Here is a 27,701-nt window from a genome sequence, read left to right as displayed (position 1 = left end):
TTCCTTTACTGTCCTAAGATATGACCTTTTTGCCTCTAAAATGATTTATTGTATCTCTCCCAAAAATTGAAGCGAATTTCACATGTGCGAAAATAATCAATCATGAAATGACCACAGATCAGCCTTTGCAATGAATCTATTTAGTGATAGTAAATTTGGTGTATTTTATTCTTCAAATCAGTGCAATGGAACAGTTACACTGATTGTTCTTTCACTTTATTTATAATATAGAAACAACTTTTTTGTGAATTTTCAAATGTTTGCTTTGAAAATATTATGTCAAATATTTATATTTTTAAATAATATTTAGTGAAATAAATATGATCTTCTGCTTTCTTTCCTAGCAAAATATCATTATATGTTATTTTAATACTTGCAGACTTGTAACAGATATATTTAGAAGTATAACATCATCTGCATAACTGGTAATTAGTTTACGGAATTAACAACGCATATAAAGTATATTAATTAAAGGTAACTTTAATGAATAACTTCTATATTTCGGCAACGTCACATTGCCATCTTCAGAAACATAAAGATATGGTGGTATGTGCATGCAGGCACTAACACAAAGCAAATGAGGAAGAAAGCAAGAAACTAATATTGTTCCTAAAGTCCTAATGGTGCCCTCTGGTGGGCTAATTTTGGTAATCTTGGCAGTTGGGCTGAAGTACTCATAATGTAAGTCTCCCAAATTTGGGGTAGTTTCATGCACCCAAATTTGTTGAGGTTAGGAACGTTGTTTAGAGCTGCTGAAGATTCTTTGAACTTCCCCTAGACATACCTGGTGTATACCAGGTCCCTTGCAGCTGCAAATTGTCCTACTTTGGCCAAACAGGCGGAACAACAAATATCAAGATTTCAGAACACAAAGACTACATCCGGTTTCACCAGTACAGCCGCTCTGGGCTGGCAGACCATGCCTTAGATACCCACCATAAAATTCGTTGGAAGAAAACAAAAATAATTCATCGCAGCAAGTTTAAATACGAAAGATTATTGAAAGAATCTTCAGCAGCTCTAAAAAACGTTCCTAACCTCAACAAATTTGGGTGCATGAAACTACCCCAAATTTGGGAGACTTACATTATGAGAACTTCAGCCCAACTGCCAAGACTACCAAATTAGCCCACCAGAGGGCACCATTAGGACTTTAGGAACAATATTAGTTTCTTGCTTTCTTCCTCATTTGCTTTGTGTTAGTGCCTGCGTGCACATACCATATCTTTATGTTCCTGAAGATGGCAATATGACGTTGCCAAAATATAGAAGTTATTCATTAAAGTTACCTTTAATTAATATACTTTATATGCGTTGTTAATTCCATAAACTAATTACCAGTTATGTCTGACCAACGTATAAGGCTTGCTACTAGAATCATCTGCATAAAGCAAGGAGCTGGCATTAACATCTCATATTCAGTTTTAGAAAGGATTTTTTTGTTGTTGTTTTGTCTTTATGAACAACAAATGTTAAAGATTCTTCGCCTTTGTTTTTTTTTTTGCATTATGCACATTACAATAATATCCAGTGTATATCCTTGTAGATATGTTGTACAGGTTTGAAACTTTTCTAGACAGTATTCAAAATCTATTACTTCATTTTACTGTTTTGACAAAAGAAATACAGCAATAAGATTGTTATACCGTGAAGCTTCTAATTCTAAACTATTTCTCTGCAATCTAAAATCAGCTGTTCTACTGTCTGCTGAAATTATTTGAAATACTATGCTATATTTTCACCATGCAAAATTGTTTATATGCATCACAAAAGAAAGTTCAGTAGTATTATTTTTGTTTGTTTTTCTTAAAAAAAATCTAAATATTACTACTTCTACTGCTGCTTGCTATTTCTGAAATAATCTAAGTCTTAGAAATACTTGATAATATCCTCTTAGTTGGAGGAAAAGCTAAAGTCTTATTACTCTCACTGCTACTGAGAAAGAAAAGAGAGCGTACACTAAAGTGCCTCAAGCTGTAGTGCAGAATACATCAAGAATGTTGTTTCCTTTTCAACTGTTGATTAGCAGTTATCCTAACAGAAATACTGACATTTCTTTTACACTGATACATTATTTATGCCAAAATAATATTTTAATTTATAATGATCAGTTTCACTTTTATTATCGAAAAATTATAAATTATTTGATACAATTATCTTGAAAAAGACGATTTTAATTATTTTAAAAGAAAAGGAGCATATGCGTTACATAATCTTTTTTTTTGGGGGGGGGGGAATGTTATAGATCTATTCAATCTGCAGGTATTTCAGAGAATTTATTTTATAAATCATTCGCAAGACAATTGTTACAAATGTAAATCACTTGGGGACCATGCCCATTCATTTTAGTATTAAAAGTAGCAAAGGTTTAGCTACTTCAACAATGCCACGTATCTAACCTAGAACAAAATGTCGTTATATCTGCTGATATTAGAACTCTTACGTGAATATTTTTTCTGACATGATTTCTCTATTCATTATAATGTAATCAATTTCCAGATTTTTGCCCTCTTGCATACCCCATGACTATATGCAGTAATTTCTTCTTTGTACTACAAGAAAAAAAAATCAGATAACAGAAGAAAAATATGTAGTATTTTCTTTTCATTGGCTGAATTTACAATGTTCTTTCTTTGTGTTTCGAAAAGAAAGTGCAAATGATTTTTTTCTTACTATTTTTGTCATTATAACATCTGATATAATTATAAGAGTGACATTTTACTGTTTTTCTCCTACACAAGAAAGAGAAAGAAGACAATAATATTGTTAATTCTGTCAAACTTCATTATAGCAGAAATTTTTATTACAAAACTTTGTAGTATATATCTCCCAAACAAGAAATTTGGAACCCATATCACATCAATGTTGAGTGTTGGAAAGGTGAAAATATTCATGTTATTATTTATATATTTTATTTTATTATTTTTTGGTGAAATAGTTTACCTGGAATACTCTTCCCAGTTCAAGAGGAACTGGAAAGAGTATTCCAGTTCCTCTTATATTTATTTCTTCGAAAATACCATTGTGTTATAAAAAGAACTTAAAAATTCGCCTTCAAGAAGAACTGGTAACTATCAAAGGCGAAATAATGTTCAATTGTAAAAATACGGAAATGAAATTTCACATTCAATGCATGTGCATAATACATATTTTGCATGATAGAATATAAGCAAAAGTATCGCTTACTTTAAAAATTAGAGCATAATATCCAAATTATGCAGAAAATATAAACATATAAATTTAAATCATAACTGTTAATTTCATTTTGTAATGACCAATTATACAGGGAAACAAGAAAGTTAAAGTGCAAAGAACAGTAGATTACTATATAAAGAAAAAAATTTAGTGATATGATTAAAGAATTTCATGTTATTCTCTATAAAGCAAAGTCGATCAAGTGCATCCTAAAGGAAATCTGTGAAATATTATTCGGTTTCGATGATTTTGAACAAAAATAAAAATAATATAATCTGGAACGTCGACAGTCAGTTTCTTCTTTTTTTTTTTAAATACTATTTCAAATAATTATCGTGAATTAATTTCTTCAAGAACAAAGAAAGTGTTTTGTAGAGTAAGTGATTAGAAAAAAATTAGCTCAAAAAAAATTAAAAACGAAATTGGTTCTCCAAGGTAAGGCAATATTTAAGTAAAGAAATTATGGAAGGATCTTTATTTTGTTCAGGCACTAAAATTGCCTGAACAAAGTTGTATAATAAAAAGAGAAAACAAAAATATAAATAATTTCTATATTTTTAGTCTATCCAATATAACTAAGATCCAGTTACCCAGCATAGAACAAGGAACTATGTTTCTTGTTATAGGCAACTGAGACGCAGCTATGAACGCGAGATAATCTGATTAAGTGTTCTCTTCAGCGTGAGGGTTCATCACACCTTCCAAACAGCATTACAGCCAAATTGCACTTCTTATCCATGTTCTTTCACAATAGGTGGGCTGAATCATATCCAGATATAGCTGGACATTCTAGTCATTTGGGAGGTTAAGTCCTAGATTTCCATTCCATTCTTGCTCATTCAGTATCATCTAGGTAGATACCTAATAAATAAGTACACCATGAGTAGGTGAAGAATGGAAATCTGGTGAAAAGCTCTGCTTGGTTTTCTGCATTCTTTATAAGCTATATAAAGGTCTCCTAGTTACCTGGCTTTGACTCTTAACACGTTCACTGCCAACTACGAGTATACTCGTAGTTGGTAAACCAGCTACACAAGCCAGCTACAAGTATACTCGTATGACGCTAACCGCCGGCAACGAGATTACTGTACTGACCTCGAAGAAGTGAAAATGCTTGGCTTGTGGAGCTAGCATCAAAACTGTGTATTCTCATAGATGGTATATGCTCTGCACAAGCCAACTACGAGTATACTTGTATCATGCTTACCGCCGGCAACGAGATTACTGTACTGACCTTGAAGAAGTGTAATTGCTCGGCATACGGGAACAGACTATGCCGAAGTAGCGTGGCAGCGAACGTGTTAAGCAATCTCAAATAAATTATAAGAACTATTAAATAATCTAATAAGTATTTGTAAATCATCCGCCAATATTTTTCAATTCCTCTCTCCCCACACACACATACACCAGTTGTTTCATCTGACAACAGTTTAATCTCAAGCTTTGCTTGCTACATGAGTAAAACATGCTTATTATCTATTAGTAAAACAGAAAGAAAGGAAGGAAGAAAAACTTACTCCAAGTCGATCTCTATCAATAACCAGACTTCCGACATTGCTACTTACATCAAAAATCACTTTTGGGGGACCTATTCGACCTTCTGAATATAAACAAACATCAATCAGTTATCATTTTCTAAATGATAGCTTTCTTTGAGACATAACAATGAAAGAATATAGAATTCAATGAAGCTTACAGAATAAATTAATATCTTTAAATAATGATCATATTCTTTTCATATTGACATTCTTCTGAATGCAAACAACAAATAATATTAAAAAAAATCTCCCAAATGAAATATCAAAAAAAAGTTGGTTAATCATTTCAAAAAGTATACAGTTCTTAAACTTATGCTGAATAACTATTAAGGAATAAATAAATGAAGTATACAATTATGACTGATGCGTATGATAATCTCATTCTCAAAATAAAGAAATACTATAAATATATACAAAACTCAATTAATTTAATAACAATATAGAAGTTTTAATTTCTAATAATGAAAGCATAATTAAATTTTATTTTTTCCTTCATGGATACATGGTGATCCAAATTCATCATAAAAATTATGGAAACAAATAAGTGTTAGAGTAAAACTTCAGTTTAATATAAACCAAAATAAAAATTCAACATTTCGACCTTCAGATTAAGGTCATCATCTGGAGTATACACATATACAAAGAAACAAGTTACACTCAATCTACATGGTATGCTAAAGTTACATTGATCTGGTCAACCATTAAAACTATTGGCCTGACCTCTGGTGAAAATCTTAATGCCACTTTTAAACCGCTATAAAATTAAAAAGCATATTCAACCCCTCTAAGGATCCTCTCTCCCCATTGGCATCCTATGGTTTATCATATCTATTGCACCTGTAACTTACTTTACACTGGTGAGACTGGACATACAATTCCTATCTGTAAAAAGAACACAAATGACACATTAAATTGAACAATTTTGGTGACGTAGGCTTCTCAGATCATGCTCTTCACACTCTACACCAAACTGATTAGAAAAGTACATGTTCTTTACATCATACAAAAACTTGGTATGAATGGAAATTTAAAGAAAGCTTGTGAACAATAATTGTAGCATAAAAATCCCAAGAATTTGGATGGCACACATTCAGCCCACTTAGTTCAAGTTTTTCAGCAAATCCTGAAATTACAGCTTTTACTGGCCACCATCTAGTTTTGTTGTAATTTATGTGTATACTTATATGAGTAACTTTGTGTAAACATGTTGCTCTCTAACTCAATTTGTTTTTGTAAACAAATAGATAATAATAACAGGACTCTAGCATTGATGTAGTAAGTTTGTTTTTTTCACCAGAGGTCAGGCCAATAGTTTTAATGGTTGATCAGTTCAATGTAACTTTAGAATACCAAGCAGATTGTTTTGCGTATACTCCAGATGACCTTAATGTTAAGGTCGAAATGTTGAGTTTTTATTTTGGTTTATATTAAACTGAAGTTACTCTAACAAGGTTGTTTCCATGAAATGTTATTTTTCATTTCTCAAATGCAATATGGTGAGCATAATATGTAGGGAGGAAGAAAGTGTGACCGAATGGTAGAGAGTGGAGAGCAGCAAGAAAATAACTCACTATACGAAAGCACAGAGTTGAAGATGAGGCAAGAGATGAAGCAATTGTAAAGTGAAATGAGATGAATAATTGATATGTATGTAAGAGAAAGGAGACTGGAATAAAAGGTGTCAATGTGAAAAAGGTTTCAAATGATTTCAGAGTGGCCACGTATGTGGATTCAGTTATTAGAGTGGGGTTGATGAGAATGTGAATAAGGTTTGCTTTCCATGAGTACAATGAGCACAGTGATTGAAGCACTGAATATGAGGAAGAAGTGAGCAAAAGAGTTGGTAGTAGGCATAAATAATCTGATTGGTAACAAGGCGAATGTAAAGCTAGATTATCAGGAGGTTGCTATGAAAAGTAAAAGATAACAGTGTGGTAAGAAAGGTACTCTGTGTATTGCCCAGATTTGATAGTGATGAGTTAAGATGGCAAGTGAAGATTATTAATGGAATGCTAGCAGAGTTGTGTGAGAAGAAAGGAATTCATTTTGTGAACGTGTGGGAGGAATTTGAGGACCAGATGAAGATGCATAAAAGAGATAGGCCTCATTTAAATTAATTTGGTGAGAGTCATCTTGAATGTTTCTGCATAAGAAAGTAATGACTGAAGTGAATGGAAGACCTGAGGAAGCAATAGGTAGTAGAAGTGATGTGGAATAGCAAGAATATAGAGTAGGAGAGCTTGTGAATGAAGAGCTGAGTGGCATGAGTGAAAAGAATGACAGAGAAGGAACACAAGACAAACAGGGGTGGTTGGGATGGACAGGTGTGTGAAAAGAGTAGATGATGAATACAAGAGCAGATGTGTGTGTGTGTGTGTGTGTGTGTGTGTGTGTGTGTGTGTGTGTGTGTGTGTGTGTGTGTGTGTGTGTGCGCATGTGTGTAAGAATAGCTTGAATCTGAAGAGGTGTAAGATTAATAATGATGGAGAAGAATGGTCAAGGGAGAATATGGAGGAATCATATCTGAAAAGCAGGGTTAGTAGGACCTGTTATGGACCTAACATTAAGAAAGAATCTAGTACTAGGGTGTGCTGAAAAGTTGTGATAATCACCATGAAGGAATTGAGGTAGAATCATGTAATTTACACATTATTCTACATATTCCACACGAAGTGTTATACACTTGTTACAATGCTTCTGCATCATTTGCAATCCTCTGAGAAAAAAGTCTTTCCTTTGTTGCATAAACTAGTCCTCAGCTACAGATATGACTTCACTATCTGTGTTAAATTTTGTTCTTTCAAGTGTTCCTTTAAATTTGGGAATAGAAATAGTCAGGTGGGACCAGGTCCGGCAAATAGGGTGAGTGAGGCAGATATTGAAAGCCTAAACTGTGCATTGTCTGTTGGGTTTCATGAGCAGTGCGAGCAGGTGCTGTCCTGCAAAGCAATATGCCTCTGCTCAGTTTCTCATGGCGGTTTTCCTTCAGAGCTGTTGAATAAACTGCTGCTGTAACAGTTTCACCTTTTTGAGGTACTTGATACTTCAAAAAGGTGAAACCATCCATATTCCAAAAGACAGCGGCAAGAACTTTCACTGCTGACTTTTGGATTTGGAACTTTTTTGGCCGTGGAAAACCTTTGTGTCTCTACTCCACTGACTGTTGTTTGGTCTCTGGGTCACAGTGATGATGCCATGTTCCATCCACAGTCACAATACAAGCCAAAAAATTTGCACCTGATTTCTCAAAATGATCAAAAATCCCTTGAGATGACAGCATGTGGTCTCTCTTTTGGTTGGCATTCAAACATTTGAGGACCCACTTCACTGAGATTTTCTGCATGTCCAGATGTTGGTGGATAATGACCAACTCCTTCCCTGGATATCCCCAGAGTCTTTGCAATGTTTTGGCTGTTATTCATCTATCATCAAAGATCATGGCATGCACTGCATTGTTTCAGGTGCAATCGCTGTGGAAGGTCTTCCTGACCTGCAAGCATCTATTCTCAGAATGTGAAGTTTTAAACTTGGCCACACATCTGACAACTGTTGGATATGCTGTGGCATAGTCCCTTAAGTTTCACATGAAGTTTGGTGAATCTCAGTTGTGGACTTTTCTTGCAGCATGAAAAACTTGATGGTCAGCACCTCTGTCTTCAAATTTCTTCTAGATCTCTGACATGTCTTCTTATATATCAAAGAAATTATTATAATTTGATGAAAATGGGACTTAAAGGGTTTTAAAATATGTTCTTTCTTGCGGTTATATCAGTTGCTTTACTATCATTTTTGCTCTAGGTATTTATCAGAACTTTTCAACCCCCACCTCCCTCACATGTATAGTTACAAATGCCAGAAGTATTCTAAATAAAGAAAATGAAATAGTCACATTAATAGAGTATGTTCACCCAAATATTGTTGGAATAAGTAAGACATGGGTAGATATGGATGACATTCTGGCAGGGATAGAAATGGATTGATGTGATGTTTTTTTGTGAAAATAAATGGCAGAAAGGGAGGAGTGCTGATGGTAGAACAGAATAAAATATCTAGTTGGGTGTTGCTATTGCCATGGTAATGTGGAAGGTAGTGAGAAGGAAACACATAGGCAAATTGGTCTGGCTAATAAGAAAAGGGTGATATAGACTGGAACAAAGAGACAGCATCTGGGAACAAAGAGAATGAATTTTGAGTTTTAGAGGTACAATTACCTCAGGCAATACATAACAGAAGGTACATGGGAATCAAGGGTCTTGGATTTGATTATCTCAAAGGATGTTATTGCAAATGAGGTATCAAATCTCCCTCTAGTTGGTGAAAGTGACCATGAAGCGATACTTGGGTGATGGCGCCACATAAGGATGTCTGAAAAAGGGATACATGTGGAACTATAAGGCTGGTGATTATAAGAAGCTCAGGAGACAGTTTGCAATGTTTTGGCTGGTATTCATCTATCATCAAGGATCATGGTGTGCACTGCATTGATATTTTCAGGGGCAATCACCGTGGAAGGTCTTCCTGACCTGCAGGCATCTGTTCTCAGGAAGTGCAGTTTTAAACTTGGCCACACATCTGACAACTGTTGGATATGCTGGGGCACAGTCCCCTAATTAGAAATTAAGCAAATTAGAAAGAATGTAGATCAATATTGTCTTGTAACTTGTTCAGGAACAATCTATGATAGTAGAAACTACATCTGAATGCATTCCCCTTCATAAAGGGGAGGAATGATAAGACTTAGGCTTCAAATTACAGGCCAATCTATTTATCTGGAGTTATGGTCAAAGTGTTAGCGAGGCTAAAGAGGATCAGCAGGTAACCGTTGAGTGAAGAGCCATTTTTGATTGAATTAAAATAAAAGAATGAAAGAGCAGCATCTCAGCTGCAAGCTGGGAGGGCTAAGAAATGGAAGAGACTGAGAAGGCATTTTATTAAATATATGTTTTTTAAAACATTTGTTAATACTGAAAAAAAAAGAGTAACAAGCATCTGTTTAGGTATAAATTATGTGACTTTTGTTGCTGAACTTGAACGAGTCTCTTAACATCAGGCAAGTATGCCATAATTTTCATCTTTAAACATGCTGAGAGACTCTCCTTATTCAGACAGTTTAGTTTCTTATTTTTAATATAGTTCAGTTCATGTTCAAAAATATTTGCTCACAGAAATATATTGAACCAAAAACTGAGAGAAGTCCAAACATGTATATTTCCCGAGTCCAGGCATCGAATACATGGATATCATTTTGTGTTTTAATTATTTTATACTCTCCACTACCCCAATGATTAACCTTCGACATCTTGCAACATGTGTGCTCTGCTCATAATGCACAGGCAAACTAAATTGAGAAGCATTTGCGACATGCACCTCTCGTACATGTAGGCTAAAAGTTATAGATCTGCAGTTACATGTTCAAAGAGCTGATCACTGCAGAATTGGGTTGATAATAACAACATTCTCTTTGATGGAAAGCATGGATTTGCTAAAAGAAGATCGTGTTTTAGCAATCTATTGACTTGTAATAACAAGGTGACAGATGCACTGGACCAAGGGAATGCATAAACAGTGGTATATTTAGATTTTCCAAAGGCTTTTGATAGATTACCTTGTAAGTTGATGGTTGAACTAGAATGGATGGGATTGGATTGGAAATTGACTGTCTGACAGGTGATGAACAAATATAGGATTAAATAAACAATATATAAACAATTACTATAAGAACACTGAAAACTACTCTTATCCTTCTAAAACAAATTAGAAGGATAAAATTAGAATTTTAGAACAATTAGAATTTTATCTCTTGGCAGTCATACTCCTAAGCACTGTTGCATGGTAAATTTGTCTGGATGGAGATCTGTAAATGGAAATTTTTATTTAAAAATTGCTCCATTACTCCAAATGGCACTCCTTACAACATAGCCACTGCTTGCCCCAGACACCAGGAAACTCAATACCACACTCCTTGTACAGGTAGGATAAAACAATGTATAAAATAAATTCAGGTAGGGAAAACAGTGGTCTATGCGGTTTCAGTCTACTTAAATCAAAGAATGATAATTTCTTGATATCTGCTGGTCAAAAATAAATGCATTTATAAAACTATTATTATAAAACTTAATAACAATTACATTTTATAAAATAATTTATTAACATAAATTTTTATTCTCTGTGGAGATAAAGACAGGAGAATTTAATTATAATGATAAATTACATCACACAGCAAATATATTAAAAAAAACATTTTCTTATATAAATTGAAGTCACTGAACAAAACTGTTATATAGGAATTTTATTTTCAATTTAGGGATGTCCAAAATTTATCTTGAAATTTATTTGTTTATTCCATGTTAAATAATGTCACACACAACTTCAAGTGAGAAACACCTCCTCAAAAATACTTCAATACTTTAGTAGTGTGTGGTGATTTTGAAAGCAGTGGTGTACACATAAAGCTATGCCACATTTGGGACACATATACCAGCTCTCTTTTCTTTTTCTTTGCACCAATGTGGTATTTGAACACACATGACAACGACTAGTGGGATTTGCTTTCTTGGGTGTGAGTGGCACAGGTATTAGGAAATGTCTTTCCCTCAGTCTGAGGGGTTCGTCACCCTGTGATGGTCGTCCAGATGTAGTGGTCTGTCTTGGCATGTGAAACTTTTGAAAAATTTCTCCGATGAGAGTCAACTGAAAATTGACGTCGAAAACTGCTTATCGAAGCCATTTTTACTAACCCTGGAATCACCGCATCATGTGATCGCCTGGCTCCTATTGTCAAGGACGGCTCTGATAAGATTGTGCATGGTCTCACAATTTTTTTTTTTTACGAAGATAGTGCCATAGAGCAGACAAAAGCTTGAAAATTAATTCCTTCTAATCTTAAGAGATGGCACTATAAGCCCACTCAATTCAAATGCTTTCACAAACTAAATTAAATGAGTATTACACATTGAAAGTTCAAATTGAGAGTTAACTCGATCGTAGCAAGGTCACCATGTTTTTCCATGCTCGAGTTAACTCGACTGTAGCAGTTAAAGGATTAAATAACGAGACAAGGTGCACTGTGAATTTCCATTGCTACAAGTACAATCATGTACTTGTAGCAATGGGATGCGCTTGTGCCATGAATGACCTTGAAGGTTCTAGAAGAAGTTGAGATAAGCATTGTTTGCTGTCACTCGTAGTTAGTCTGTAGGCAGTAATAAAAGAAATGTGTGAAGTCGCTTTGACAGAATAATGTTTAACGTTAAACTCGAGCAGCGCATTAATCTCAAATTTCTTGTGAAATTGAAGAAATTGCAGACCGAATGTTTGAAACTGTTGTAGGAGGTTTGTAGGGTGATAATGTAATATCATGTACGTGAATGTTTGAATGGCACAAACGCTTTGCTGAAGGTCGAGAAAACGTTGAAGAATGACCGGGTCACCCTGTCATGGCAGCAACCGAACAAAACGTTGTGAAAATTAATGAAATTGTCTGCAATGATTGCCGATTAAGCATTTGAATGATAGCACACATGGTGCACATTGATAAGGAAACTGTACAACAAATTTTGCATGAGCAATTGAACATAAACAAAGTCTGCACCAAAATGGTTCCCAAAAAGTTGTGTCAAGAGCAGAAAGACGTCTGGAAACAAATTTGCACTGACATCATGGAACAGCTGAGAGCAGAGCCGGACTCGCAAGAGATGATCACATGTGATGAGACGTGGATTTTCCAGTACAATCCAGAAACAAAGAGACAATCGATGCACTGGAAAACTCCCACATCACCAAATGGTTGAATAGGTACCAGAGGATCAGACAGTTAACCAACATTACCTTGAGATTCTGGCCAAGCTGAGAAAACAAGTGAGGAAGAAGAGACCCGATCTGTGGAAGAACAACACTTAGATTCTCTATCAGGACAATGCTCCAGGCCCACAGTGCACTGTCTGTAAAGCAGTATTTGGCTGATAAGAAGATCCAAGTGTTGTACCATCCACCTTACTCCATGTGACTTTTACCTTTTTCCAAAGTTGAAATATGCATTGAAGGACACCCATTTTCAGTCAGTGGATGAGGTAAAGGAGAAAATGGCAGAGGTACTGAAGCAGATAGCACCTGATGACTTGCAGCACTGCTTCCACAATGGAAAATTCGTATGCAACGGTATATAGATAGAGGAGGGGAGTATGTTGAAGGGGATAACAATTAAGCTGCACAATTGTAATAATAGACCACATTTTTGCAACCAGTCTCGTTATTTAATAGCCACACCTCGTATAAAAAATAAAATGTGTTATACCTCAATAAAGGTCATCAGATACTACTTCATGTTAAACTCATTACTTGAAGTTGTCAGTCTGGACAATGATACCAACGAACTAATGATCAAAAAACTATTTTGCTCAACACACCCCCTTCCCATTTTTGTGCTCTTCTGAAGATCCATAAAGACAGCAATCCCCCTTCATCCCATCACGGATTGCATCAATTCTCCAACTTATTGTATATCTCAACTCTTCAGCTCTCAAAATGGCAATTCCTACTCATTCATAAAAAACTCTTCATATATTCTCTGACTAAAGTGAAAAACTTCTCTTTAACAACTGATATTTTGTTTACAAACATTCGTCTTGATGATTCTCTTTATTTGCAATCATTAGCCTTCCTGCCTGACTGTCAAATTATTTGATTGGCATTTACTCTGCCAAAATAAAAACCCTACAAATACATTAAAAGTACTTCAATGGGAAACTCGCTCTTACCAGCACCGGCAGCAAACTTTTGCCTTGAACATTTATAGGAAATTCTTTTCACCTCCATACACCTCCACCGATCATTTTGTGTGTGCTATAAAGATGACATATTCACCATTTGGCCACATTCTGAAAATATTCCAATAGCCTTTCTAACGAAAGTAAATACTTACCCCTTCCCCATATAAACTTCACAGGGGAAATAGAAAAGGACAGTAAACTGGCTTCCTAGACATACTGCTCTCCCTTTCTTCTTTTAGTGAACTAACTACCTCAATTTAGTGCAAACCTACCTTTGCTGGTCACTACACACAGCTAAGTCTGCACATCACTCAACTTAAAAAATAATCATAAAAATTTTATTAAATCAAGCTCACAAGTCTACTCTAATCCACAGGATCTCAAACAAGGACTTCTTGGTAGCCACCATATAATGCAAAAGACCAGCTTCTCCCAATGGAAAACACAGCAAAATTTTTGACTCCTACAAGCCTACTTCTAGAAACAATGCAGACAATATGGAGGACTCCCAATTCCATATCTTTCAGGCATCTCTGAGCCAATTTCAAAACTCCTCAGAAAGTATAAACTGAGTGCCCACATTTTTTGCTATCAATAAACTCTCCTCCTGGATGCCTTCATCCAAGAATAAACAATCTCTTTCCCTTCTAGGCATAGCAAGTGTCCTGTGATTGCTACCTCTTCTATTCTGGACAAATTGGATGTGATGCAGAAATAAGAGTACAAGAACACCAAGCATATATCACTAATATGATAATTTCAAAAAATCTGAGAAATCTGAATCTAGTTTAGTATAGCATGGGATTGAACCAACCACAGAACTTGCCTACTCCACTGATAACACTTCAAATGCTTATTCAAGGACAAAGAATATTATACAGGGTGTTCGGGATAAATTTGACAGTTTCGTAAGGAAAAAGAAAATCTTTTTTGTATCTATTAAATTTAATGAATTGACAAAAAAACATTACAGGCAGAGTTAATTACAATACTGTCAACAAGATTTACTCAAAATAACCACCATTAGCATCGATCACAGCTTCAATTCTGCTTCGGAACCTCGAACAAGCTGATGCTACAGTCTCCCTGGGAAGGGCTGCAAAAACCGTTTTAATTTTATCCATTAACTGGGCTTTTGTATTACTGGAAGTGCGATTGGTGTCTTTTTCAACTGCGCCCCATACAAAATAATCCATGGGGTTAAGGTCTGGGGAGTTTGGAAGCCAAACATTTGGACTGGTGAAGTCGTAGAAATTTTCAGACAACCATTTTTGACTTTTCCCAGAGGTGTGGCAAGGGGCCGAATCCTGCTGCCATACATACGGCCTACCATTGGCTACCCTTGTTATCCAGGGCTTGACTACAGTTAGCAACTCCACGAACAAAGCCCGAATTCCAATGCCAGGGTTCTTCAACACCTGTTCCTGCAGATTTGCGAGGAATTCTGCTGTACGAACGCAATCAGATCGTCTGCTAGGGATCTTTCTTCTTGCTACATCCTTGTAGTCACCATTGCAAGTCTCTAGTTCATGCCTGATTGTTTTTACTGTATTCAGGGAGCATTGGGCAGCAGTCGTAATATCCTTATTTTGATGGCGGGCACGAATCATCATGATACAAGTTATTCTCTTCCATGATTCAGGTGGGTTCCAGCTATCCATCCTTTCTGACATCTTGTATATGAATGAAGAAGGGTCCAAACTTTTAAATGAAGAGAAGTGTGTGTTAATACATGTAACTTACGGAAAAATATAATTAATTATAAATATGTCAAATTTATCCCGAACACCCTGTATATTTAAGATGGTTAACAAACCAAGAGAAATACAGAATTTATTAAAAACTTCAATAAACTTTGTTCAAACATTACATAACCAGGGAGAGAATATAAGATCCATAAACAACATTCAAAACATGAACCACAACATATAAGTCATGAAGCATGCACTTACTAGATTGCATCTCAGTCACAGCTGAGTTATTAGAGGAATGCACTGTTCAAAGTTATAATTCAAAAGATACAAAACATATTGAAATCTTTAATAAATTCTATTTTTATAATCATGTGTTAATTGTCCTAATAACATTATTAGCCAGTGGTTCTTAAGTGCTTATTTCTGGTGACTGCAAAAACCACAAGACTGAGCTGGTACCACATAATTACATAGGAATAATAATAAATTTTCTGAAGTTTTTGTAAAAACTAACTAATAATAAACAGTTATATAATTTAAGATTCTATCCTGAAGTCAGATGAGAAATGTACGTATTTTTGAGTTTTGTAGAACGATATCATGTAAAATTGCAACTACTGTAAATACTTTCCTATTAAACTACAAATATAAAAACAAATTTAAAAAATAATTGGATTTGACCACTCAAGATGAGTAGTCAAATCCTATTATGTGGTATTTAAGTTACTAAATACCACATAATAGGATTGATATTACATACGATTTTTTTTGTATGGAAATCAATTATGTAAAGAATAATTAAAGAATCTTTATTATTAATTACATGGGTTATGTAGAAATAAACTTTATTTTGGTTTTAAAGTATCACATAATCTAATGTACAGTAATAAAGATCTACAAACATAAAATACGAGAATTTATTAAAATTGGTAAAATGCAACAAACCCATACACCAACCACACATAATATTCCAAAACAAATCTGTTTTTAGTTTAATATAATAAACTATTTATTTACTTTAATAATTTTAAAGTAAAGTAAATTATTATTTTTTTATTTTATTTTTTTTTTTTTACTTTGAAAGTGAAAAATAAACTTTCAATTTTAAAGTAAATTAATCAAGTTATTGGTGCCATCAAGTTAATTAGTTAATCAAGTTCTAATCTGTTAATTAGTCACAATATTTTTATTAAAATGCAATGTATTAAATTTATTGTATATAAATGAATTTATTGATGCTGAAATTTAATAAATAAATTTTAAAAATTGACATTTATACATCTTGCTGCCACACAGAAATGTCTTAATGGCAGCAGTTGAGAACCACTTGTCTAGTCATTATGTCTAGTACATGTTTCTTTAAAACATCTATTATTCACAAAAAGGTGCCAAAACCTTGCATCATTTTCTAAACGGAATGCTACCTCTCCTTTTCAAAAACCTGGAAGAATCTCTTAATCAGTCATCAGTTTTTTGTTGCTGTTTTTCTCATCTTCTATATATCATTTTATTACATGTCATTGTTCTTCATACATCATTATGCCATCACACAGTTCACAATGTTTTTAATTCACTTAGTGTCAGATCAAAATATAAGTTTTACGTCTTATTATGATATAGGTATCTCCATGGAGTCAAGACTCTGCAGGAAGCCCATTTCCCAACCACCTATGGCTACCATTCCATCCATTTGCAAAATCTTCCAAGAAAAAAAAAAAAAAACCCTAGTCCTAGCAATCTTGCTAACCACATACAATTTCCAGAGGCAATTTCTTGTTCTCTCTATTCCTGACATATACCAAAAAAATCTCCAGTGACAATCCTATAAAAACCCCTTTAAAGCCCACAGACATTTGATTCTCACGGTGGTGAGGAACCTCTGGATCCTAACCACTAACTTCATCCCAACAGAATCCAGGTGATTATGATGTATTCACATCCTGAATTAACCCTTCAAATGAATACTCATTGCTTTCTCTCTCCACTAATGCATCTTACTCACCCATACATCCATGCAAAAAAAATTGCACCTTATTAACATGCTCATTATGCCTTATAAAAATTTCTAGAAGTAGCTTCTGGTTCTTATCTCTACTCCTTTTCTTCTGTAAATTACTTTTTTTTATTCTATGCTATTACACTGAATTTGTCAGCCATGTCTGAATTGTCTTAAGTTTTTTTTTCATTTCACTAAAATTCAGGTACTCAAATCTGTACAGTGTTCAGATTTCTATACAAGTTCAACATGGTGTAAGTGAAGACTTATGAACTGCCACTGAAACACAAGGAGAGCATACACAATAGCATGCTATGTCACATAATTCTTATTCTGATATGCAACTGATTTAAGAATTCAAATTTTATCTCTACTCCTTTTCTTCTATAAATTACTTTTTTTCATTCTATGCTATCACACTGAATTTGTCAGCCATGTCTGAATTGTCTTAAGTTTTTTTCATTTCACTAAAATTCAGGTACTCAAATCTGTACAGTGTTCAGATTTCTATACAAGTTCAACATGGTGTAAGTGAAGACTATGAACTACCACTGAAACACAAGGAGAGCATACACAATAGCATGCTATGTCACATAACTCTTATTCTGATATGCAACTGATTTAAGATTTCAAATCTCAGGAAATCAATGGAAACAAAAAGAAAATTTCTGTTATCTTTATCCTGCCTTGTGGATGTTTTCTAAACTGAATAGCAAAAACACAGTAAAACTGATTGCATTTTTCTCTAGTCATATAACTAGGGAATGTGAGCACATAAATCGGGCTAAGCCCGATTTAGACACTCATATTATTTCTTAATCTTGAATAGATTCAAACATCGAATGGCCACAATCTGTTACATGGCTTGTCTAAGCCTACAAATACTGCAGTCATGATAATCTGAATGTTTGACTTCTTTAGAAGTGTATGGAATAACTTTGCTGGTAGGGTGCTATTGCAATTTTATTGCATATTTCAAAGAGGAGGTGCCAAATGTATTCACTGTACACTGTAATTCATCGTCAACATTTAGTTGCCAAATCACCTACACAGGTCATTACATTATGTAATTACAGCAATCAACAAAATACAAAATCAAAAGTCATTCATTGAATGACAGATTGTTTGAACAACTTTATTGAAAACTATGAAGAATTCAATTGCTTGCTGCTCCATACAGAAGTTCGTTGGCTATCAAAGGTTGCCTGTTTGAATCGATTTTATAAACTCTGACTCAGTGCTACAGTTTTTAGAAAACAGAGATGATTCTTTGCAAGCCAACTTGATTAATTTCAAAAATGACATAGCATATCTGACTGGCTTGTTTAACAAATTTAATGAAGCAAATCTACAACTTCAAGGAGATGAACTGAATTTAATAAAAACAAAAGCTATTATTTCTGTGTTCGTGTCAAAACTTGTCCTGTACAAACAAAACTTAGGACGAGGAGAATTCAGCCAGTTTTCAAATCTATCAACAGTGGAAAAATGTGATGAAGACGTGCTTAGCTATTGTCAGCACTTGGAGGCTCTCCATTGTGATTTCAACCCATGATTTAAAGATATTCTTGAAATGAAAATACCCTATTGAGTTTTGGACCCATTGTCAAGTACAAACGCAAAAGAATCTTTATAATTACAAGAACTGATAGAAGTAACAACAAATGAGGAATTGAAACTGAAATTCAAAAATGGGTATCAACAGTTCTGGTTGCAAAAGCAGATACCTATACTTTATCCTGGATTGTGGGCTGTAGCAAAAAAGTTTTTAATCACATTTCCATCATCGTATTTAGTGGAACATGGATTCAGTTGATGTCAAAAATCTTTTAACTAAGAAAAGAAACCGACTGCAAATAGCTGATCACGGTGATTTAAGAATGCTGCTGACAAATATAGAGCCAAATATCAATAAACTGGTAGCAGCACACCAAGCTCATCCTTCTCATTAGGACTGTTTTTAATATTACTGTTTTAAGTGCAGTTTTTACATATGTGCAAATTTGTTTGTTTTCTTATTTTAATAATGTTATTAATTTTTCAGCTCCAACGTGTGGTATATTTACATGCAATTTATGTTTTAAATTAAAGATACCAAGAAATTATATACTTGGCTTAATCCTTTATCCACGTGTAAGCAAACAAAGTTTGCGCCTCAAGTATTTTCAGGACTGGAGCAACTCATACATTGAAGCTAATGACTTCACATGACTTGCCTTAATATCCCATAGTGCAATGCACATATCCTTATATGTATAATGCTATGCATTATGGGAAGGGTCACTACCCAGACCGATTCAACCTTTATTGAGGTCTAATCAGTGGGAACCAGACCCAGAGTTAATACTACGGTTGAAGTAATGCCAAAGTCATATTTTTCATATACAGTATGATGAGTAGACAAAAGGTGTCATGCCTTATTATTAAAATACTCTGGATTAGAGATAGTTGTTGGAAGTTTTTCCACTTGGTTATACTACAAATTAAAGATACCAAGAAATTATATATTTCAATAAAGGAAAATACTTCAGGTCCTGAAGTATTTTCATGTACTGAATATACTTCAGGTGCAAACTTTGTTTGCTTACACTTGGATAAAGGATTAAACCAACGATATAATTTCTTATTATCTTTAACTTATAGTATAACCAAGTGGAAAAACTTCCAACAACTATCTCTAATCCAGAGTATGTCAATGGGATTTTTAACATTCGTCTGTATAACCAAACCCAAAGGCTTCAAGATTTTTTTTTTTTAATCTAAGCTAATAAGCATACTCTAAGCTCTAAATTTAAATTGCAGTTACACAGTGTTGATTTCATCAGGGTAGCCTGTGTAGCTCAGTGGCTGTGGCGTTTGCACACCATGTCGCTTGACTACATGAAGGAAGACTTCTTGGTTTCGAATCTAGTCAGCGACTAGAAGAAATTTTTCTAAGCCTTTTTTCGACCAGTTCCCGAGTTTGTCGATCTCTAGCATGGGCAAGTGGGTTTTTCTCCGTAGAACCCACATTATTTCAGACATTAAATACGAGTGTTAGGGTTAGGGACCACAAGATGGCGGCACTTGTTGAGCAGTCTCTCTCTCTCTTCACTGCGTGCCGCTTAATTAGTGATAGCCTTGGGCTAGCTATCTCTGATTGGGTATCAGTGGAGATTGAACTGCCCACTGAGTCTCCAAAAGTCAGATAGAGCTAAAATGGCCTCACCTACTCCCTATATATGGGAATAAAAAGGAGTTAGCTGATTTTTTTTTTTTTTCTGATTTCATCAGGACAACATATTTCTTGCCATTTCAATTCTAACTTATTTCCATTTCTAGATTGCATTCTTCATTTAACCAATATTCGAGATATTAAAATTTTGTCATTCTTTCTATTTGTTTCCCATTTAAAGAAAGTGCTGAATTAAGGATTGGACCATGAATTTTGTTTTAGTGATATTTATTCTTAATCCCATTTTTTTCATTCTCTTCGTTCATTCGTTCAAGAAGATTTTGAAGTTCCTGAATAGTGTCAGCCAGGAGAGCTGTGTCATCAGCATATCAGCATACCATTTACATTACTCTTCCTCTTCGTTTTAAGATTTTCTGAAATATGGCTTCTGAGTATATGTTAAAAAGGAGTGGCAACAGCACACATCCTTACCTCACTCTTCATTTGATGTTAATGGAGTCTGTAATAATGTCATCAACTTGAACAGATGCCATTTGGTTCCAATATAAGTTTTCGATGATCCTGATATCTTTACCATCTAATCCAATTGTTTTTAATAATTCAATCATTTTAGTATGTTGGACTTTGACAAATGCTTTCTCGAAGTTGATGAAGCAAAGGAAAACTTTCTTGTTTTGGTCACTGCATTTTTGGAATAAGATTTAAGAACAGAAAAGAGCCGCTCTTGTTCCCAAACTGCTTCTAAAGCCGAATTTGGTATCACTGATTGTGTCTTCACATTTTTCTGTATATTCTTGTTTTAATTATTTTCAGAAACATTTTGAGAAATGACTCATTAGACTGATCATTCTATAGTCATTACAAGTTTTTGCATTTGCTTTTTAGGTAGCATGGTGAAGGTTGACTGTAACCAGTTTTGAGGGATTATGCCTGTATTGTATATCTTATTAAATAGCTTTACTAATATAGTAATGTTGTTGTCGCCTTCTAATAACTTTATTATTTCTGCTGGTATTCTATCGTGGCCTAAAGCTTTACCATTTTTAGCTGACTTCAGCATATATTCTACCTCTGATATTAGAATGTATGGACCGTCCATCTGTTCATAAGTATTTTCTGGGTTTTGTATCAGTAAACAGTTCTTCCACATATTTCATCCATTCTTGTACTTTATCATCCTTTTCAGATATTATTTCTCTCATTCTGTTTCGAAGGATACATACTTATTTTTTCTTAAATATACCTGAAGTCTCTTTCAGCTTTTCTGTGTATATTAAAACTGTCATGATTTTCCTATAGAAATTCTATTTCATTACATTTCTTTCGCTTCTTTGATCTTGTCTTTAATAATTTTCTGAACCGTGTTATATTTTGTTGGACTATGATTTTTATATGATCTGCGCTGATCCATGAGAGAAAGAATTTCATCAGTTATCCAATCTTTCTTTTCTACTGCTCTATCAGGACACAAAGTATTGTATTGGCACATTTCTCTATGAAGACATATTTTAATTTGTCCCATGATTCATCAACCCTCATGGCATCATTCTTGGCAAGTGCTATCTCTTGATTCAGATCTTGACTCAGTTTTTTCTTATCTCTGGTTTTTTTTTTTTTTTTAACTTTCCTAGATCAAACCTTTTTTTTTTTTTTTTGTTGATGTTTCTTAAATATAGCTTTCAGTCTAAGTTTTAACTCTGTCACCAGTAGATTATGATCAGAAGCAATATCTACACTAGGATAGGGTTTTGTACTCTTTATGGAACTTCAAAATCATGGATTAATTAGCAAGTTATAAATTTAGTTTCTGACTAGATTTGTATTATTAACCTGTGGTGATCACCAAGTATATAGCCTTCGGCATGTGGTAGCTTAAACAATGTATTTGTGATTATTAGTTCCTCTTCTTGAAAGAATTGAATAAGACTGTCTCCTCTCTCATTTTTTGTTCCCCGTCCATGTTTGTCAACTATATCTCCACTTCTACCTTTCCCAACTTTGGCATTGAAATCACCCATGACCATGTTAATATTATACCACGTTGATAAAACAATCCCTTTTATGACTGGAATTACTATTAATAAAAGTTAGGAGGCAAACTAATTTTAAGGATGAGAATTTCTCAGAGCTGCATTTTCTCTTTGACTTAGATATGATTCACGTAAAAATAAGGAAAGCAAAGATGACTGATAATATCAATCTAATATTCTGAATAGAGATTAACTGTGCATCATCAATGATATCATAAGCAAAATTCAAGAAAGAATTGTGCTTATTGTATCATTATAACAAGCAAATCATAGAATATTCAATAATTGGTTTTCATTTACAATAAGTGCTGCGAGTTTTGCAGATAACATTTGACTATTTAAACCTGAAGAATAACTTAATGTTATTAAAAAATAAACTGAAAATTATTTTTATCAGAGTCAATGTAATAATGTTATGGAGCTTCTTTCAACCACTGTTCATATTTAAAACTGCTTCTCAGAAGCACCATATTAACACTTGGATCACCTAGGTACCCATTTGGCATTTGGGACCCAGTTGAAATACTACTGAGTATATAAATTACAGATATAAATTACGTACTTTTTTTTAAATTTATTTTTACTTGATGTGATCATAAAAATAAATCCTCAATTGCAATTTTAATCTCCTAAGAAAGAATGCAGAAATTTTTGCACCCTTACTAATTTTTCCAAATTCAGCAGGCAGCTTTTCTCTACCGCTAGTCAACAACAGTATGTGGCTAATAATAATCTGTAAGATTTCAGGGCAACAGTACAGCTGGCAATTGCCATCAACTTATAATCTTAAACTTTAAATGGTATTATTATCTTAAAATGAATGTTTTTGAGTTGTGAGTCAGAAAAAATCTACCTGCAATAGAAATCAGTTAGCTTAAAAACCAGCTGAAAAATGGCATAAAAAAAGTTCCTGTAATTGCCAACCAGAATCAAACCTCTCACAGGATTACAGAACCAGAAATATCAATACAAGGTTACACAGACAATGATCACAAAACTTTTGTTTAAATTTATTATTTATTTAATTTCAAATATCTTATTGTAATTCTAATCTATGTGAAAATATCACTTGCCTGAAGGAGGTTGTTCATCTGATTCAACTTTTTCCAATTCTCTATCTAAAAAATCTTCTAAGTTATCAAGAGCACAGGAATCACTATTAAAGTAAATTACTAATCAGATATATGCTTGAGGAAAACTACATTTAGTAAGATTAGGGATCCCAGATACATTGGAAAAAAATACGGAACACTTATGACTGAGGGTGAAAGTTTAGTATGCACATCCATCGCATATGCCAGTCTTACAAAATGATTCTAACTTTCCAAGTGTATGCATGGTAAGGTTTACTATGCACACACTTTACTAAGTATAAGTAAACAAATAATAAATCCAATTGTTAGGCTGCATATTTTCATTAAGCCACTTTAAGTTGCCTTCGAATGGTTTTTTACTTACTATTATAGATACAAAATAGATTGTTAATACAGTAATGTCCTTCTCACCTGACAATATTCTTATTAACCAGTCTTGCTCACTCTTGCAATACTTTTCTGAAGAATGAATTTCACTTAACAATTGTTTGTTTTTAAGAATCATGTCATGAAAAGCTACACAATCCTCACTGAAGAATGATTTTACAATAAGCGTTGATTTTACAGTTTAGATTTTTTTTTTAAAAATGGAAATTGAGTTTTTAAAGCGTCTGTATAATAACACTTCTTAGCCAAAAACGGGACGATCCCGTATTTTACAGGATGTCTGGGATCCCTAAGCAAGATGAAAAATGTCAAATTATAAATATCCAATGTTTATAATCCTCAAGTAATTGTATGCATATCAGTGGATTATGGTCAACCAATAATTGAAATTCTGAACTATTTATAATAATCACATTTTTCACACTCATATAAATTGATGTTATTTACAATAAAAATGGCATCTAAGACAGATCTTATGAATTCTAAGTATTTAAATTATACATTTTTGGTCGTTTTATAATAGAAATACAATTTTATTAATACAGACCAGTTTACAATAAAACATTTATTAAAACCTACCAGTTTCGCTAGCAAACTGTCTGGCTTTTTCAAGGCATTATGGAGATATGAAAGCTAGTAAATGCAAATCAAAAGGAACATAAAAAACGTTGTAAACCAAACTAGTAGCTATGGTTACACGTTTCGCGTGACAGAGATGACTTATTGTTATTATTCATTATCACGCATGCGTGTTTGTTGTAGACTTGTAATGTGATTACTGGCTAGCTGTAGTTCAAATTGATTGAGAGAGAGGATCAAGTTTTTCCACGAACTGTTTAGAATTACACCCTGATTTCTGTTGAGGTTTCTGCCAGTTATTAATACTATTGTGGCTTCCTTAAATACACTATGCCTGTAGTCATCGTCGAGATATTGCATGCGTGATAATGAATAAGAACAATAAGTCATCTCTGTCACACGAAACGTGTAACCATAGCTACTAGTTTGGTTTACAACGTTTTTTTTATGTTCCTTTTAATTTGCATTTACTAGCTTTCATATCTCTGTAATGCCTTGAAAAAGCCAGACAGTTTGCTGGCGAAACTGGTAGGTTTTAATAAATGTTTTATTGTAAACTGGTCTGTATTAATAAAATTGTATTTCGAATTCTAAGTATAATAACAGTATTATTAACAATATGTATCAGGTTGTTATAAGACTGTCTTATAATAACTAGACTTCTACTGAATAAGAAGCCTTAAAAACCTTCAAAACCAAGCTCAATACTCTCTGCTTCTAAAGGACATACTCAGTTTATATGTTGAAAGTTTTTTCAACTTGATTATACTATAAATTAAAGATGCCAAGAAATTATATTCTTGGTTTCATCCTTTATCCAAGTGTAAGCAAACAAAATTTGCACGCCAGCCCATGACTGGCTACTTGTATATAAAGACTAATGACTTCAAAGAAGAGTTGGCTGATAAGGCCTTATAGGAAAGATTAAAGTGAGTGGATCTTCCTCAAGGTAGAAGTAGATAGATCCAGCAAGAGTGCCACTTCCCTTACCATCAGGATGATGGCTCTGTTGGTCAACGAGTCCTTATTCAGTATATTCAGACCACCCCATCATATATATACATTTATATACACACACACACATACATACATGGTGGGCTCCCCTATCTGCCACCCAGGGGATGCGCCCTCTAGGGGTTACAGGGTCCCCCGAAAGTGTGTGTGTGTGTGTATATGTATGTATGTGTATATATATATATATATATATATATATATATATATATATATATATATATATATATATATATATAGAGGAGTTGAAACAATAATTCCAAATAATCTATACACTGCCAAATAGACCAATTTTTGTTAGGTTACCATATGAGCTTGTCGCTTAATATATTTCAAAATATTACCAGGTTTTTTTTTTTTAAATAAAAAAGTAAACAAGAAGAACAAGGGGTTCGCAAATTTGAGAAAAAATTTAACAAAGGGCTCAGGCGACTTATAGCTCACCACTGGTAATGACCCTTCCCATAATGCATAGAATTATACATGTCCTTAAGGAGATGTGCTTTGCATTATGGGATACTAAGGCGACTGATGTGAAGTCATTAACCTCTATATACGAGTTGCCTTGTCCTCATAATATTTCAGGTGCAAACTTTGTTTGTTTACACTTGGATAAAGGATTAAACCAAGAATATAATTTCTTGACATGTTTAATTTATAATATAACAAGTGGAAAAACTTCCAACAACGATCTCTAGTCCAGAGTATTTTAATAATAAGGTGTCACACCTTTTGGCTACTTATATGTACTTTTTACTTGGGCAAAAGAGTGGGGTTATAGTTTTAATATCAATAAGTGCAAGTTGTTTCATTTTGGAGTGCAGAAATGTAAGGCTGTGTACTATATTGATGGTGCCATACTGCAGGAAGTGGATGAGATTAGAGATTTGGGAGTGATGGTTAACAGTAGACTGAAGTTTAGAGGGCATATTGCTAGGGTTGCAAAGGTTGAACATCATAGTGCTGCTATGATAAGTACTGTAACATGCAAGGATAAGGAAGTGGTTATGCCACTGGTCAGACCACACTTGGACTATTGTGCCCAGATCTGGTCATCTGGTTTTCAATGTGATGTGGAGACGTTGGAGAGGGTCCAGAGACGAGTGACTAAGACAATATCAGGAATTTGTAATGCTGGCTATGGAGAGAGGTTGAAGAGATGTGGATTGCAGAGTCTGGTGAATAGGAGGAAGAGAGGTAATATGATAGGGATGTTTAAGTTAGTGAGAGGATTTTATCAGATTAATCCAGAGGGGATTATAAATAGAGTAAAAGGTAAGAGAGGAAGCCAGAGGGCATTCCTGGAAGTTATGTAAAAGTGTGGGGAAGAAGGGTGTGAGGAATACATTTTTTACATGGAGAATTTTCAGTGAATGGAATGCATTGCCAGAATGTGTTGTTAATGCAAGGAGTGTTGCGGACTAAGATTCTATATGATAAATATATTGTCAGTTGAATGAACCTCCCACAATGAGTCTGTCAACTCCATGGAGGGTGTAATAATAATAATAATAATACATCGATTGCCATAGTATCCCATAATGCAACACACATCTTTGCAGACATGTATATACCCAGATCAGTTTCAACCTTTATTGAGGTCTCATCAGTGGGAGCTAGACCCAGAAACGATACCCAGGTTGAAGTAATGCAGAAGTCAATTTCCATATACAAGTAGCCAAAAGGTGTCACACCTTATTACTAAAATACTCTGGATTACAACATGTAGAAAGTTTTTTCACTTGGTTATACTATAAATTAAAGATGCCAAGAAATTGTCAACTTTAATTATTGGTTTCATCCTCCACATACAAACTTTGTTTGCTCACACTGAATAAAGGACGAAACCAAGAATATAATTTCTTGGCATCTTTAATTTATCAGAGTTCATAACTGTACATTAAATATAACAGCAATTTTGAATTAAAAGAAACCACATGTGATACTATGGTCTTCCTGTGACATTTTCTAGCTTGTGATTGTCTAAATAATATAATATATTAAATTTTAAAACCCCATGATAAGAAAAAGAAGGAAAAAAAAAAGAAAAAAAAGAAAGGAAAGAATAGATTGGTGACCATTAGAAGAAGGGAATCATTTATTTGGATCCCCCCTTATTTGGATCCCAATCATAAAATGTCTTTTTTATTTTTTTTGTAAACCCATTGTACATTCTTATTTCTTTTTTTTCTTTCTTTCTTTAACCCACTCATGGATTAAAGATCTTTTTTCAT

General features: G+C 34.0%; 1 protein-coding gene across 2 annotated transcripts in view; it reads right to left on the bottom strand.

Moving 5' to 3' along the window:
• Window positions 1-27,701, bottom strand: part of LOC150108890 (E3 ubiquitin-protein ligase RNF123-like) — a 660,886-nt gene that overhangs the window by 588,091 nt on the left and 45,094 nt on the right. The window contains exons 3-4 of one of the 2 annotated variants that reach the window (XM_090410696.1): window positions 23,470-23,552; window positions 4,713-4,795 (exon numbers count right to left, since the gene is read on the bottom strand). In XM_090410696.1, the coding sequence (XP_090266822.1) occupies window positions 4,713-4,795; window positions 23,470-23,552 (166 nt within the window). Of the gene's footprint in view, window positions 1-4,712; window positions 4,796-23,469; window positions 23,553-27,701 lie in introns of those variants that run through there. The other variant, XM_090410708.1, reaches the window with a different exon arrangement.

The sequence above is a fragment of the Typopeltis vanoorti genome, chromosome 2 (assembly GCF_054136105.1).
Source record: "Typopeltis vanoorti isolate ZY-2024b chromosome 2, IOZ_Tvanoo_1.0, whole genome shotgun sequence".
Classification (NCBI taxonomy): Eukaryota; Metazoa; Arthropoda; class Arachnida; order Uropygi; family Thelyphonidae; genus Typopeltis; species Typopeltis vanoorti.
Note: the sequence above shows the minus strand (reverse complement) of the source record. Positions and strands in the feature narration are given on the sequence as shown.